The 17,005-nt window shown below is 34.0% G+C and overlaps 1 protein-coding gene across 1 annotated transcript; it reads left to right on the top strand.

The window, feature by feature from the left end:
* The first annotated feature begins 227 nt into the window (after positions 1-227).
* Positions 228-2,328, top strand: LOC118034835 (putative receptor-like protein kinase At1g72540). The gene is made up of 5 exons (XM_035040258.2): positions 228-752; positions 860-995; positions 1,131-1,267; positions 1,373-1,496; positions 1,567-2,328. Exons 1-5 carry the CDS (start codon positions 387-389, stop codon positions 2,157-2,159), a joined length of 1,356 nt encoding a protein of 451 aa, XP_034896149.1. The 5' UTR covers positions 228-386; the 3' UTR covers positions 2,160-2,328.
* Positions 2,329-17,005: the final 14,677 nt, after the last annotated feature.

Here is a 17,005-nt window from a genome sequence, read left to right as displayed (position 1 = left end):
TGGTTATCATTGGTTGATACGACGGTAATAATTATTTTTAAAATATTTTTTATTTAAAAATATATTTAAATTTTTTTTAATTTTTTTTAAAAAACATATATTAAAATGATTTAAAAATATAAAAAAATTAATTTAAAAATAAAACTTCAAGAATCATGAAACGCGGTGCAACCAGAAAAGTCATAATCTTATTCCTTAATTTTTCTCATAAAAACTACTCTTCAGCCTTTCCAAGTCACGCATTCTACCAGCACCACAAATCCTATTTTCTTAATCTTCTTCCTTCACTTTTCTCATACAATAATTTAGCCAGCAGTACTGAGTGATCCAGGAAAGGTCGTATATATACACGACACACTTCATCCCTGAATAGATATCAGATCAAAATGGTTCTCAAAAAGCTAACATGGAAATCAATACTCCCAGGATGTCTCAAAAGCGAGAGCTCATCCTTCCCAGAGCCGAAACAAATATGTTCCCAGAGACTATCAATATCAGACTTCAGCAATCCTGGTTCACCAATCTCTTTCAGTGACCTATCCAGTTCTATATTCAACCTTCATGTTTTTGCTCTGAAAGAGTTAAGAACAATAACACAGGAGTTCTCAAAAAGCAATTATCTTGGGGAAGGTGGGTTTGGAGCTGTATACAAAGGTTTCATTGACGACAAGCTCAGGCCGGGATTAAAGGCTCAGCCTGTGGCTGTCAAGGCATTGGATCCGGATGGATCCCAAGGACATAGAGAGTGGCTGGTAAGCAAATAGAGTTACTTCAATATATATAGTCCATGGAGTAGGCTAGAATCTTTAGATTTTCTGATGAAAACATGAGAGCATGACCGGTGTTTTCAATTTTGTAGGCTGAAGTCATCTTTCTTGGGCAATTAAAGCATCGCCATCTTGTGAACTTGATCGGCTACTGCTGCGAGGATGAGCATCGGCTTCTTGTGTATGAATACGTAGAGCGAGGCAACCTAGAGGACAAACTATTTTACAGTATGTATATTCCCTTATTGGAATACTGCAGGAATCAATTTTTGAATGGATTAGATAAACCACATTAGCGAAATGTTTCTTTGATCCTATTCGCGGTTGCATAAATATGTTCTTGACGTTTTTGAATTGACGCAGGATATTCTGCAGCCTTGCCTTGGTTAACAAGACTAAAGATTGCAGTTGGAGCAGCGAAAGGGCTTGCCTTCCTCCATGAAGAAGAAAAACCAGTCATATATCGTGATTTTAAGGCTTCAAATGTCTTGTTAGACTCGGTAATCATTTCTCTTCCAGCATTAATTTAATGTATTGCAGACATATACTGCTCTTGTTTCAAACAGAGTTAAGTTCTAACAAGATAAGAAATGTTATTATCTCAGGACTATAATGCAAAGCTTTCAGATTTTGGCCTGGCAATGGATGGTCCTGAAGGAGACAACACACACATTACAACGCGCGTTATGGGAACTGAAGGCTATGCTGCTCCGGAATACATAATGACAGGTGATGTTTTCACTATCAATGGTAGCAGGAAGATTTGGCATGGCTAATTAACAGTGATGGTATTTCTCAGGTCATTTAACAACCATGAGTGATGTATTCAGCTTCGGAGTGGTACTCTTAGAGCTTCTTACTGGTAGACGATCCCTGGACAAGAACCTTCCGAATAGAGAGCAGAACCTCGTAAAGTGGGCACGACCGCAGCTGAAGGATCCCCGTAAGCTAGACCAAATCATGGACCCGAGACTTGAAGGCCAGTATTCGACCGAGGGTGCGAGAAAGGCAGCAGGATTGGCGTACCAGTGTCTGAGTCAGCATTCCAAATCAAGACCAACTATGAGCACTGTTGTCAGGACCTTGGAGCAGTTACTCGACTTAACTGACACTCCAACTGGAACCTTTGTGTATATTGTTCCAACTGAAGGCAAAATCCATGGTGGTGTAGAGAAGAAGGGAAACGAAGGCAAAAATGAATGTGAGGAGATCAAAAACGGAAACAAATGTGAAGGAAAGGAGGTGGGGATCAAAGAGAAGGCCGGCTGTGAACACAACCAAAGAGGTCGCCGGCAGAGACGTAGGGCGAAGTCATTGAGGAATAGAGCTGTGTATTCTGATACAGCTTTGTATAAAACCTTAGGAACTGGTCTGTACTTTCCCAGGAACTAGAGGAAATTCGCAAATAGGCATAGATCAGCTTTACTGATCAGAATTCTGTACATTTGGGTTATCTTCCTTTTTTTTCTTCTCCGAGGAAGCTTCCATGCAGGAGTGGTTTGGTGTGGGCTCAGGAAATCTTGTACTCTTATAATTAATAATATACTCGGTTTAGCCAGAATTGCTGACTTTGAACCTCGACAACTACTTCCATAGTTCATACTCTCACATAGAAACAAATACAAATCATTTTCATGTACTTTTTTTCCCCACAAAAAGATTCATTTAAACCCCTTTCCATCTTCTCTAAAGCATAGTTATAATAGCGTCTTAAGAGTCATTCCAGTTCGATACTCGAGTTATAAATCGAAAATTAATCATGATTAATCTAAAACTTCATTTTAAAATACCTTCTAAAAAGTGTTATTTTAATAAATAAAAAAGAAAAAGATTTTAATTAGCTTTTTTCATGTACCTAACTTATATCAATTATTATTAGTTGACCCATTAAACCGAACCGGATGTTATAATTAAAACCAAAAGCATGACTCAAACCCAAATCCTCGAAAACGAAGAATATAGAACCCTCATCATAGAAAATCATTATATATAGAAAACGAAGAAATGTCATTGAGTATTCTTTAGTATATATACATGATGGATCACATGAATTGCCATTATGAATGTGCTCATTGCCAAGTTGTAAAAGAGGAATTCAGGTGGGCGGTCGAGGCAGCGCAACCATGCCTATCATCTTGTGGCGGCACGGCACCCTTATTTTGTTGTTCCAGGACCGTCGGGCGCTAGCCTTCCGGTGAAACGAGAAAAAGGAGAAAAACAAAAGAAAAACACCAGCCCTAGAAACACGATTTTCTGAGGAGAACTTGACTGCAATTGATCGAAAGTTGAAAATCTTAAATCGCATTGCTTACCTATGATTTTTGACCGAAGACTGTATAATAGCGCTAACGAGCACCGGGAAAGAGACCATTCTATTAAGTTCAAACAAGAGAGAAGGAATTCATTTAACCTGTTCAAAATCTACGCAAAAAATTCCATGGTAGTAGTCTTGCAGACCATTCTATTAAGTTTGAACCACATTCACTTTTCCTCACTTCCACCAACCCACCAAAAGTTGAGTCAGATGAATGGAGAGATCGCAGATCCATTGGGATGACAATAATTTCCATTTATCGAGTTTTTATTTTGTTTATATCATATCCATTGTATTTCTAGAGAAAGAAAATTATGTAATACGGTTTTGGATATTTATTTAAATATGTATTATTCAAGTATTATTTATTTTTAAATATAAAATAAAAGACATACACACACATGATACTGATGTGTATATACTAGTCGGGTTTAATAATATATATAGCATGAATAAAACTTTCAAACTCCATTAGTTATCACTAGACAACTAGCTCGTGCTTCATTGCAGATTATACAAAAAAAAAATTGAATGTCACAAAAAATTGTAGGTGTTGTTATTATCTATTTATAAGTAAATGTTTTTTAATTATAAACTCAAAGTTTGATGTGAACAAAGTATAAATTTTTTAATTATGAATTGAAAATTTGATACGAACAAAATACTTTTTTAAAATATCAAGATAATAATTTGTTTATTGACCCATGCTAACTTAAGCTAACTCGTTAAAATAGTGACATAAATCATAAATTTGATTAGTATAGTAACATTATTTTTCTAAAATAATTTTTATTTAATTATAAAATAAAATAAAAAAACACAATTGAATAAGCAACTATATAAAATTTTAAAAAGATAATGATGGGTTGTAAAAATAAAAACTTGTTTATATCACATAAAAAAATGTTCTAATCTTATTAAAAAATAAAGTAAAAATTGAAATGTATTAGATAAAATAATATAGAAAACATATTATTAATTAATTTAATTTAATTAATATATTTATAACATTTAAAATTAATTATTTAAAAAAAATACAAAAAAAAATACAAAAACAGTCCTAGATAACCTAGAAAGCCAAGCCCTATCACAACAAGAATTCACAGTTTTACCGACGGAAATATTCCGTCGGTCTGTGATTGATAGTACATCGGTAAAATATTTACCAACGGAATACATCCATCGGCTTACCTTTTATTAGTGATTCCCCATTCCGTCTCTGTTACTATGCATTTACTTTATCGGTAAATGCATAGTAACAGAGACAGAAAAAAACTCCATTGATAGACATATACACACACATGATACTGATGTGTATATACTAGTCGGGTTTAATAATATATATAGCATGAATAAAACTTTCAAACTCCATTAGTTATCACTAGACAACTAGCTCGTGCTTCATTGCAGATTATACAAAAAAAAAAATTGAATGTCACAAAAAATTGTAGGTCTTGTTATTATCCTTTTTATTTATAAGTAAATTTTTTTAATTATAAACTCAAAGTTTGTTGTCAACAAAGTATAAATTTTTTAATTATGAATTCAAAATTTGATATGTATAAAATATTTTTTTAAAATATCAAGATAATAATATTTTTATTGACCTATGCTAACTTAAGCTAACTCGTTAAAATAGTGACATAAATCATAAATTTGATTAGTATAGTAACATTATTTTTCTAAAATAATTTTTATTTAATTATAAAATAATAAAAAAAACACAATTGAATAAGCAACTATATAAAATTTTAAAAAGATAATGATGGGTTGTAAAAATAAAAACTTGTTTATATCACATAAAAAATTGTTCTAATCTTATTAAAACATAAAGTAAAAATTGAAATGTATTAGATAAAATAATATAGAAAACATATTATTAATTAATTTAATTTAATTAATATATTTATAACATTTAAAATTAATTATTTTTTAAAAATTAAAAAAATTAAAAAAAAAACAAAAACAGTCCTGGATAACCTAGAAAGCCAAGCCCTATCACAACAAGAATTCACAGTTTTACCGATGGAAATATTCCGTCGGTCTGTGATTGATAGTACATTGGTAAAATATTTACCGACGGAATATGTCCGTCGGCTTACCTTTCGTCGGTGATTTCCCATTCCGTCGCTATATCGATCGACAAAACAAAAAAACCATTTACCGACGGTTTTACAGACGGAATTTGCGCGCAAAAAAAAAAATTTCCCCGCTTCAATAATACCGGTGGATTGTTATTCCGTCAGTGATATCACAATTCACCGATGGTTACTTTCCGTCGGTAACTTAGTCGGTGAATTGTTGAAACACCGATAGAATATACCGTCTGTGAATTCGTCGGTATTATATCTTACCGACAAAATTAATCCGTCGGTAAATCTGTTGGTGAGTCATGAAAACACCGACCGAATTTATCCATCAGGAAATTTATCGGTGATGGTCGCGGCTACTGTCTAATGCCGACGGATGTATTCCGTTGGTAAATCCCTTTGTAATTTTTTTTTATAATTATTTAGAATACATAATATAAAATGATATAAATTAATGGTAATAAAAACCAATTATGCAAATAAAATTTATATTAAGCATCAAAAAAAAAAAAAAAGATAAATAATATTCATTACAAAATGAAATGTTTCAAAAAAACATTAAATGAAATTTTAAATATAATTAATGTTTATCAAAAATTAATATAAAGGAGGATCAGGAGGAGGAGGAGGTTGACTGTTATGCGGCCAACTTGGATTGGGTGCACATGTTCCACCTTGTGACATGTTTATGACCATTTGACGAAGCTCTTCACAGGCCGCTCTTTGTTATGCAGATTCTGTTGTGCATTGTTCTTTGAGTTTTGTGTACACCTTTGATAGGTGGTCGCACCTTTGCTGCAAGGCCACGAACTCCTTAGATTGGGAGCTCCCAACGGTTGAAGCAGTACGGGTCATCCGCAAGTTGTCGTCCCTAGTGTTGGAGAGCCTGTAAACCCGTTTCTTATCGGGTCCACCTGACGATCCAGCCTCCATCCACAAATCTGGATCGAATTCCGGATGGGTTGAAGGATCGTCCCCGTATGTCTCCCTCAACCGATTATTATAGGTCTCCTGAAAATAAAAAAAGTAATCATCATATTCAATTCAATAAACATAATAATAACTTACAAAATAAAATGGATGAATAAACATACCACAAAATATTGAGCGCGGCTGCCAACGAACTGTTGCATCCTCTTTTGGCGGTCTTGACTCCGCACGTGCGTCTCCACAAACAGCTCCATAGGGCTAGGCTCACATCCGAGAGACGTAGCCTATAATGAAAAAAATTTATTAACAACAAATTAATTGAATGATATATTTCATTTAAATTAATCTTACCATCTGTTTCGCATGTGCAGCAAACGAAACGAAGCCGCCGGTGTGCGTTGTCACCGAGCCATGAATTGGCCGATTTCGGTTGCCAGCACCGGACTGTGAGCGTCGTGTGAACCGCTCAGACGTCACATGCTCAAGATAGTGCGGTCATATATCCTCCGGGATGTATATCGGTTTGAAATCCCTCCAAACCGCAACATCTTTCCAGCCTTGGAACCCCCTATCCCTCGCAATTTTTTTTTTTCTTTTTTTGGGCTTCGTACCAAAAATCACGCAACCTACTTAACGCAATCAAAAATTACATTTCGAAACATAAATTTTTTTGTAAAAAAAGTTGTATTGTTTTCGATGTTACCTAGTTGGCGCGTGATTTTCCCACACCCTCCTCACAACATTGTTATGTTCGTCGTTTCAGCAGAATTAATTCTGTGTATAAAAAATAATTTTTAAAAATGTTAATAATTTATTTACAATTATATTAAGAATTTATTAGAAATAAGCTGAAAATTATATATTAACACGAACCTCAAATCTGAAAAACCATGCATTGATTTGAGGCATCCATTCAGGATGCCTGGATATCTGACTCCATTGAAACAATGGAATCTCTATGGACACTTTAAAAGCCGATGATATTACTCGGGCGGCCTCAATGTTTGTGAACCTGAAAAGAATTGAAATTAATTAAATAGTGACTTCATAAATTTGTTTTAAATTTTTTTTTTTATTTTAAAAATTAAAACCTTAACAAACTTACATTTAAAGATCGTCCTTCCATTGTGCCTCGTACTTGCGGGTCCATCGATTCCGCTGTGAAGGCATGCCGCTTCTGCGACGTGAAACATCGCTGGAAGAGGCAGCATCAGCTGACGGCGCAAGTGGTGTAGGTGCCTTTTCTTGAGAGGCACCTAAGAAAATGTCTTCGTCGCTGCTAGACGAACTAGATGCGACCGTACGTGCAGCTCTGGTTTTCATTCTCTGCATCTAACCAATTTTATATAAATAATTATATAATTCAATTGAAATGTTAAAAAAAAATTCGGCAGCACCTCCCCTATACTTGGATACTACCCAAATCCACAAACCTGCAAATATTAACAATAGCCACAACAAATTGACCCAATCTATACTAATTATTCCAACATATTCAATTATTAATCCTAAGATAAATTCTACATTAACAATTACAATTCAACAAATTATTCAATAATTATGTTAATACAACAAAACTATAAATTCAAAATAAATAGAAACAATTAAACACAAATCATCAAGTTAGAGTAAAATTAATAATTCTTCCAAATATTCAATTACTAAATCTAAGATAAATTCAACATTAACAATATTAATTCAATAAATTATTAAATATTCATTATGACAATACAAAAATAAAAATATATTCAATAAATTTTTAAAAAATATAAACTAACAATTAAAAACATATGCAATTACTAATTATTCCAACAAATGCAATTACTAATTCTAAGATAAATTCAACATTAACAATATTAATTCAACAAATTAATCAATAATTATATATGGCAATACAACAATAAATTATATTCAATAAATTAAAAAAAATATAGACTAACAATTAAAATCAATGGAAATAATTAAATACAAATCATGCAATAATAGAGTAAAATTACTAATTATTCTAACATAGTCAATTACTAATTCTAAGTTAAATTCAACTTTAACAACAAATATCCAATAAATTAACTAATACCAATTATAACAACACAACAATAAAAAATATTCAAAAAAAAAAAAAAAAACCTACATCAAGAAAAGGAACGAAATATACATACCTTAATAATATGTCCAATTCAAAACTTTATCTACATTACAAAAAAATACACCAAAACAACAAAATAACAAAAATAAAAACAACTACAACTAAAATAAAATAAAATAGAAAAAATCACATACCTTTATTCAAATCTTGCAAGAGATTCAAGGTGAAAGCCTTGAAGGATTAAGAGCAAAAAACTGAAAATTATAGGGCAGCGGAGGAGAAGAAAAAATGAGGGGAAGCGGCGGGCGGTGTAAGTTATAGGTTATATGGCAGATTTACCGACGGATATTAAAAAAATATTATTAATTTTTTAAATCTGTCGGTAAAAGGTCAACAATCCGTCGGTAATTTTTGAATTTCGCACCGAATTTTTTAATTGCCCTCCAAATTTTTCACGGTCTGTCGGTTATTCCATCAGTAATATGACACGGTCAGAGGTGCATTCAATTCACACCCTTTGGAATTCGCGCATTCCGTCGGTATTTTTTTTGGTAAAATTTTCCCGCCAACAACTTACTGACGGATTAATTCCGTCGATATAAACGTCGATAAAGTCGTCGGTATGGACGTCGGTGATTGTGGCATTTCGGTGTAATTATTTTCGAACTCTCTGTGAGATGCCGACGGACGAGTTTTCGTCGGTATGAATGTCAGTCATTGTGGCATTTCTGTGTAATTATTTTCGAACTCTCTATGAGATGCCGACGGACTACTTTCCGTCGGTATGGACATCGGTGATTGTGGCATTTCGGTGTAATTATTTTTGAACTCTCTGTGAGATGCCGACAGACTAATTTTCATCGGTATAGACGTCGCTAAAGTTGTTGGTATAAACGTCGGTGATTGTGGCATTTCGGTGTAATTATTTTCGAACTCTTTATGAGATACTGACGGACTAATTTTTGTCGGCATGGACGTCGGTGATTGTGGCATTTCGGTGTAATTATTTTCAAACTCTTTGTGAGATGCCGACGGATGTCTGTCCGTCGGTATGGACGTCGGTGATTGTTCAATGTACAATAGGTGTTGAGTTTGTATTTTCTGTTTACCTTCCTGCAAAAAATTCAATGATAAACTGTCCATCGCACAAAACAATAGCAACAGTGCTTAAAAAATAAATATATATTTCATATTTCAAAATATATCATCTATAATGTAAATTACATTAAGAAAAGGGTTTTACACAGGGCTTCATTTTGATAGTTAGTCAGAATTATCTTCTTCTTCATCATCAATTGAATAGCTATCACCTTCATCGCAATCTTCAATATGGATATCATCCTCTTCATCGACATTTGCTTGTCCGCTAGAGCTCAAAACAACGTTCAACTCCTCTACGTCAACATCAACAAGACTATCATCGGAAACATGAAAATTTGAATTTTCTTCCAATTCAATCGAAGGAGCAACTCAATATGGTTCAACCAACTCACTAACTTGAAAGACTTCATCCCGCACACTTGTTTCTTCATTCTCATCCTGAACAACCTCGACACGACCCCGTGGTTTCGTTTTTAAAAAGGACAACCAATCAACTCTTGATCGATCCTTTCTAAATGAAGGGGTGTATGTGTAATAAACTTGTTGACATTGTTTTGCGAAAACAAAGACATCGTTTATGTTGCGGAGTCTAGCTTTTGAGTTGATTTCGACCAGACCATGGTGCGTATCAACTTTGATTCCTCTGTCTGTTGTGTCATACCAATAGCATTTGAATAAAAACACTGTATTCTGCTCGCTATGATATTGTAGTTCGACAACCTCTTCTAATCTACCATAGTAGTCAACTTCTAACTCACTACTTGTGGATCCTTTAACACAAACACCACAGTTGTATGTCTTTCTTCCTTGCCCGTATTCTTCAGTATGGAAAACATATCCATTGACAAAATACCCGTTGTAGCATTTAACTTTTCTTTCAGGCCCGAGGCTTAGTGAAGACAATGACTTAGACGCACTTCTTCCCATTTGATAAACCTTGTATACATGTAATGTACATCAATAAACGGTAAATGAACAAGAATCTTGTAATGGCATGCATACGTACAGTAATTTTGCAAGTTAGAATGAGTTTGTGATAGTGCTTACATGTGTTCTGAACCATGTGGCAAATTGTTCATCTTGTAATTGAAAGATCTGGGAGTCGGTCAGCTGCGAGTTATTGGAGAGCAAATATTATCGATGTTGCCTGCAAGTGATAATGAGTGTATGTTTTCACAATATACAATTAGCAATATATTACTGAAAAAGTTTAATTAGTATTACACATATATAAACTTACTGAATAAATGGTCTTAGCTCATCACAGTTAAATAAAACATAGTTGTGTGCTTGTTTGAATTATATTTCTGACAAATATCTTCCTCTGACGACATTTTTAGGTGTGGGTCGTCCAATATTGGAGAATATTGACAAGTTCCCACTGGAAGGCACTTCACAACCATCGTCATGCTGTGGAACGTGATTGATTCTTGTTCTCAGATGAGGTTCGAAATAGTACGAGATAAATGTTGATATCTTTTCAACAATATAGGCCTCACGTATCGAAGCCTCAACATGCACCTTGTTCTTAACCTTTTTCTTGAGATTAAACAAGTACCTGCATTGAATTACAATTCAAGTATTTCCAATTAAGAAAAACATAGAAAAAACTTTTAGATATGAATTCCATTGCAACTGTAATATATCTCACCGTTCGAATGGGTACATCCATCTATACTGGACCGGTCCTCCAGCTTTTGCCTCAAACAGTAGATATATAGGGAGATGCTCCATTGAGTCAAAAAATAAAGGAGGGAATATCATCTCAAGTTTGCATAATGTCTCGATGATATTCGTTTGAAGCCTCTCAATGTGCTTAACATTCAACTTGCTGGAGCATATATCTCTGAAGAAATGATTGATCTCCGTCAGTGCATCCCATATTCCCTTTGGCAATAAATCACGAAAAGCTAATGGGATGAGTGTTTGCATAAACACGTGGCAGTCATGACTCTTCATTCCATACAATCTGCAGTCCTCTATGTTAACAAGCCTTGATATGTTTGATGCATGTCCATTCGGAAAACGCAGACTCTTAAGCCATTTATAGACTAGCAATTGTGCGTTTTTCTCTAACACGAAGCTTGCCCTTGGTTTTGCGACCCGTGACTCCTCATAAACCAACTCCATATTTTTACGGTTACAGTATAAAGCTATATCCAATCTAGACTTGATGTTGTCCTTTGTCTTCGCCTTCACATCCATGACGGCATTGAAAATATTCTCAAACACGTTCTTTTCGATGTGCATGACGTCAAGTTTATGGCAGAGAAGATTGGTCTTCCAATAAGAAAGCTCCCAAAAGATACTTTGCTTTACCCAATTATGGGCCAAACCAAAACCAGGAAACTTTTGCTTACCAAAAAGACGCGGGGATGCAACATGATGCAATTCTTCAGAAGAAAGACGCGGGGATGCAACATCTTTTTCAACTCTGCCAACAAAGAAATCTTTTTTTTTTCTTTCTAAACCTGTGATTAAGTGGCAAGAAGCGACGATGACAATAAAAAAAAGAAGCTTTACCTCCGTTTGCTAGCATGAATGCCTTGTTGTTTTCCATGTAGTATGAACATGCGAGTTTCTCATGCGTGCTCCAACCAGAAAGCATTCCATAAGCTGGAAAATCATTGATAGTCCACATCAAAGCCGCCCTCATAAGGAAATTTTGTTTCCTCGATATATCATAAGTTAGAGCTCCAGAGGACCACAACTGCACCAACTCATCTATCAATGGTCGAAGACAAACTTCTATATTCTGCCCCGGGCTATTGGACCAGGTATGACAGTAGATAGAAACATGAACTCCGGCCTTATACACATTTCCGGTGGCAAGTTATAAACTATGAGTATGATCGGCCAACAAGAATAGGGAGCAGCAAATGACCCAAATGGGTTGAATCCGTCTGTACACAACCCAAGACGGACATTCCTTGATTCAGCTGAAAAGTCAGGATGCACACTGTTAAAGCGTTTCCACGCTTCGCCGTTAGAAGGATGCACCATCACACCATCAACCGCATCATGTGTTTGGTGCCATGTCATGTGCTCAGCACTCCTTCGTGACATGGATAACCTCTATAGTCTAAGTGTGATTGGGAAATATCTAAGTTTTTTATGCGCCACTAGAGTCTTTCCCCTGCCAGTTCTGGGTTTGTAACGCGAATGCCCGCATGCCATGCACTCGGTCATCTCAGCATTTTCAAGGTAGTATAACATGTAGAAGTTAGGGCACATGTCAATTTTTTGGTATCCTAAACTGAAGGGTTTCATCATGGACTTTGCAGCATAGAAGTTCTCTTTGAGCCTGTTCCCTTCAGGTAAAATGCTTCTTGCCCAATCAATAATTTTGTCATACCAGCCTCACTCAGCCCGTGATCTGACTTGATGGTGAACACCTGTGCCACGACCAACAATTTACTGTGGTTTGTGTAGCCATCCCATAATGGTTCGTCAGAATCTTTCAATAAATCAAAAAACCTAGCTGCCTCTGTATTAGGTTCTTCTTCTACGATTGGACATTGACTGACATTACATTGATTCATTCTCATTGCATCCATAACCATGTTTCTGTAAGGATTAGTGTTGTCATTTGTCGCTTCATGCACGTTGCTAGCACTAGAAGTTGACCCAACCACCATTTTTCTCATTCTCCTATTACTAACAAATACCTCTCCATGTGCATACCAACACTCGTAATCCTCCACAAACCCTTTGTGTAGAAGATTCATCATTACAACATTTGGATGCTGATACTTTTTATTTTGACACTTCCTGCATGGACACCTAATACTGCCTCCAGTAAAATTTCTGAGAATAGATGTTGTGAAATTAATAAAACCCTGAACCCCGTTACAATAATCCATCCTCCGCAATCCTTAGGGTGAATCTAGATACATCCATGAACGATCATCCATGACTTCTATTGAACATCTATAAAATTATGATGACATCATGTATATATTAATTAACTAAATTAGGTAAATAAACTTGTAAATATATTACTTTACCTCGAGATTATCCAACAAACCAATCACAACTTCTCATTATCATATACCATAAAATTAATATATATATATATATATATATATATATATATATATAAATTAACAGAAATTACTACTCTGCAATACCATCGATAAAACTTTAAAAATGACCTATTAAGCAAGCTATTAATTATTTCAAAACATAACATGTAATTCGGTAATTCCACAAAGTTTTAACAATTTACAAACAAATACAATCTTACAAAATCTAAAACAAACCATAACAGGTATAAAATTATACATTCATAAACTACAAGTTTGTTTGAGAAATAACAATAAAACATGTACATCTACTAATAAAAATACATACACTAAAAAAAAAAAAATTGACATTTAAATGTTAAAATTTAAAAAGATAGAATTACTTACAAAAATTGATAAAATCCGTCGGTAAATCAGAACACGAATGCTGTGACCACAAAACTTCAAGAAATACAACTGCTGAGATGAGAAAGATTTTTGTTTGGGGGCGAGGGGGGGCTGGTTATTTGCAGATGGGGAGACTTAGGATTAGGAAGAAGAAGGAGAAATGGGAGAGGAGAGTGTCGGCAGGACGGCCATATATTCACTTTTTCCGACGAACTCACCGACGATTTATTCCGTTGATGACTCCATCGCTAATTATGACGGGGAATCAACACGTCACCGCACGGACCTGCTTTTTTAAATCCCTCAGTGATTTCATTGGTATTTTTTGACGGTGCATCTGTCACGTCACCCGTACGGATCTGGCACAATCCGTCGGTGACCGTCGCTATTGTTGACGTACGTGTCCCAGGTTTTGAATCTTTCGGTGATTCTGTCGGAAAAATCACCCGCCAAAACCTCCGCCTCAGGTACCCGCCTTTTTTTCATTAATTCTGAACTTTTCGTCTGTAATTCGGTCGGTAATTACCGATAGAAAGATTCTGTCGGTAATTACCGACCGAATTACGGACGAAAATATTCCATCGATAATTTCGACCGAAAAATACCGACAGAAATATGCCGTCGGGGATTCCGTTGATATTTAGCGAGTTTCTGGTAGTGTATAAAAAGAGCTCACGTGCTTGGCTTTAATTAAAAAGCCTAGGTATGCACCTCGGTTTTTTATTAATTATTTTTTAAATAGATGATATATTATCTATTTTTTTATTTTTGAATGGACAAAAAGTTACTTATTATTATCTTTTTAGATTAGGTGATAAAAAAAAGAAGAAGTAAATCTTAGACTTTAAAAACTTTATTTTCAAGTTGATTTCTCATTAAAAAACATCATAAAACTTCCATAAATCACTAAAAAACTAAAAATCATATGAATAAAAAAAATATAAACAATACCAATGTACCTTTCCATATATTTATAGAAAAACATTATCATTATTAAATCTTTTCATATATTTATAGAAAAACATTATCATTATTAAATTCTTCTCATTAAATGTAATATATGAATATTAAGATCAGTCATTTTAATTGTAAATATATAGTCAATCAAATATTTTTTTTCTTTCATTTTTTATTTTCAGCGACTTTCTCTATGCTTTCTCAAACTTAAGAATTGTTGTGTAAAAAAATAAAAATAAAATCTAAAGCTAAAAATAAAATAAAATAAAATGAAATGAAAAGGTAACAAAGCCTTTTGTTTCACCTATAATTTCAATTTGATATATTGCATCGTCAATATTTTTCAATCAATAGGATAAAATTTGTTTTAGGATCAAATTTATTTTTGTAAAATTGATGAATGGAACATGGAGAATTTTTTTTTGATACCCTAAGAATCTCATGGCAAAGTAATTGAAACAAATTCTCGGGCCAAAATCCAAAACAGTGTAGTGTGCAAAGATAAAATTTAAAAAAAAGAAGAAAAAAGAAGCTTGAAGGACTAAAAAGAACAGAACAGTCTTCTAGTAAAATCTCCAAATCTTTTAGGTTTAGTTTAGTTACTGATAAAACTAAAAACTAAGATCACAGAACAACACTTCCAATGGATGCAAAAAAATGAAGTAAACGTGGTATGACAAAATGCGGCGACAGACGGCGGGTAGTTCACCACTAGGACAGCTATATACTTTGACCTTCAGGGAAGCATATTGGTGGTGGAAGACTTTAAACACAGGCAGAATCTCTCTAGTTTGGTTCTAGAAGGAGGGTCATCAAACCATCTGTAAAACAACGAATCAATGTGCTCAACTCGAGTTGCCTTGCCAGCAGACAGTTCTAAATTTCGGATTTTGACAAAACCTTGTGTTCATATTCTAATTTGATCTTTCAAACATTATATATAGGATTGATATAATGTTTGAAAGATCAGATTAGAATTCCACTGTCTCATTTATCATGTAGAAAAACACAGTCATTCAAAATAATTGGAGCTACTGCTACATCAGTAGAGTATTTTCTAACATTCAAAATTACAGCAAATTTGCAGCCAGAAATGGAAGAGGAAAATATTCAAACAGAAAATCGTTCTGTAAACAACTGCACATTTGTTAGAATACGTGGTTTCCTCAGATAGAAAATGATTCAACTTGTAGCAGCAGCCATAACTCAAGTGAACGCAGTTGAGCTTCCTCAGCAATGATGGTGCCTCATCTTTTGACAAAAGCCACACCGGTTATTTGGCCTGGTTTCCACCACATTTTGCAATCCGGCTGTAAGTGATTCAGAAAAGAGTCTGTTTGTCTACGCGGCTGCGGCTGCGTTTTATTTAAAACACAGTCCGTAGCCGTTTGGTAATTAAAAAAAGTGATTTACTGTGCATGGGACCCACATGAATTTTGCGTTTGAAACGCTGAAACGGAAAAGCAACAAAAACATGCTTTTCGTTCTCTGCGGCTAATAAAAAACAAGGAACAGTGCAATTCATTGCACTGTTCACGTGAACAGTGCAATTCACTTGCCACTGTACGCAGGTTTTTTTTTTTTTTTTTTAATAATAATAATGTGTTAATTGTATTATATTTTTTTAAAAAAAAAAAAAACTAGTTTTCAGAATTAAATTCGTTCGCGACGTGAATAATATTTTTTTTCTCGAAATTTTTTCTTGAAAAACTAGTATAGAGTGAATTAAATTCACTCGCACAGTAATATCAATTTTGTAGTTTTTATCGAATGAATTTTGTATGTAATGAAATTATAAATAGTTTAATAGAATAATAAAAAATATTTTATATAAAGTATTATTTTTTTCATGATATAATAGGAGTAATTAATTTTTACAATATTTAAATTTAAAACCATCAATATTAATATATGAAAAGCATTTTTTAAACCAAACACATTAAACTACTTTTTCTTCAACCTCAATTTCAACCACAGTTTTAACCAAACACTCATTTTTTCAAATCAACCTCAACTAAAAGTACTTTTTATAAAACAACTTTTTTCAAACCACAACCACAACAGCTACCGCAATGCCAAACACACTCAAAATAGGGTGGATGACATGTTTTCCATCCCATTTATAATAAAAAAAAATTAAAGGCTTAAGTGTGCGGACTCTTATTAAGATAATATTAGTTAAATTATGCTTTAAAAAAAAAGAATTTTTTTTTGCTTCAAAATTTTTATTTTTTAAAATTTTTTATAAATTTTTATAAATTTAAAAATAAAAAATAACCCTCATTACTATCCCTAACACTACCTAAATAGTTTGGCGGGTTGATCTTGACTGTGAGGCCCAATAATAC

Source organism: Populus alba, chromosome 1 (assembly GCF_005239225.2).
Source record: "Populus alba chromosome 1, ASM523922v2, whole genome shotgun sequence".
NCBI lineage: Eukaryota > Viridiplantae > Streptophyta > Magnoliopsida > Malpighiales > Salicaceae > Populus > Populus alba.
The sequence above is the reverse complement of the archived record's forward strand: the minus strand, read 5'-3'. Positions and strand labels throughout refer to the sequence as shown.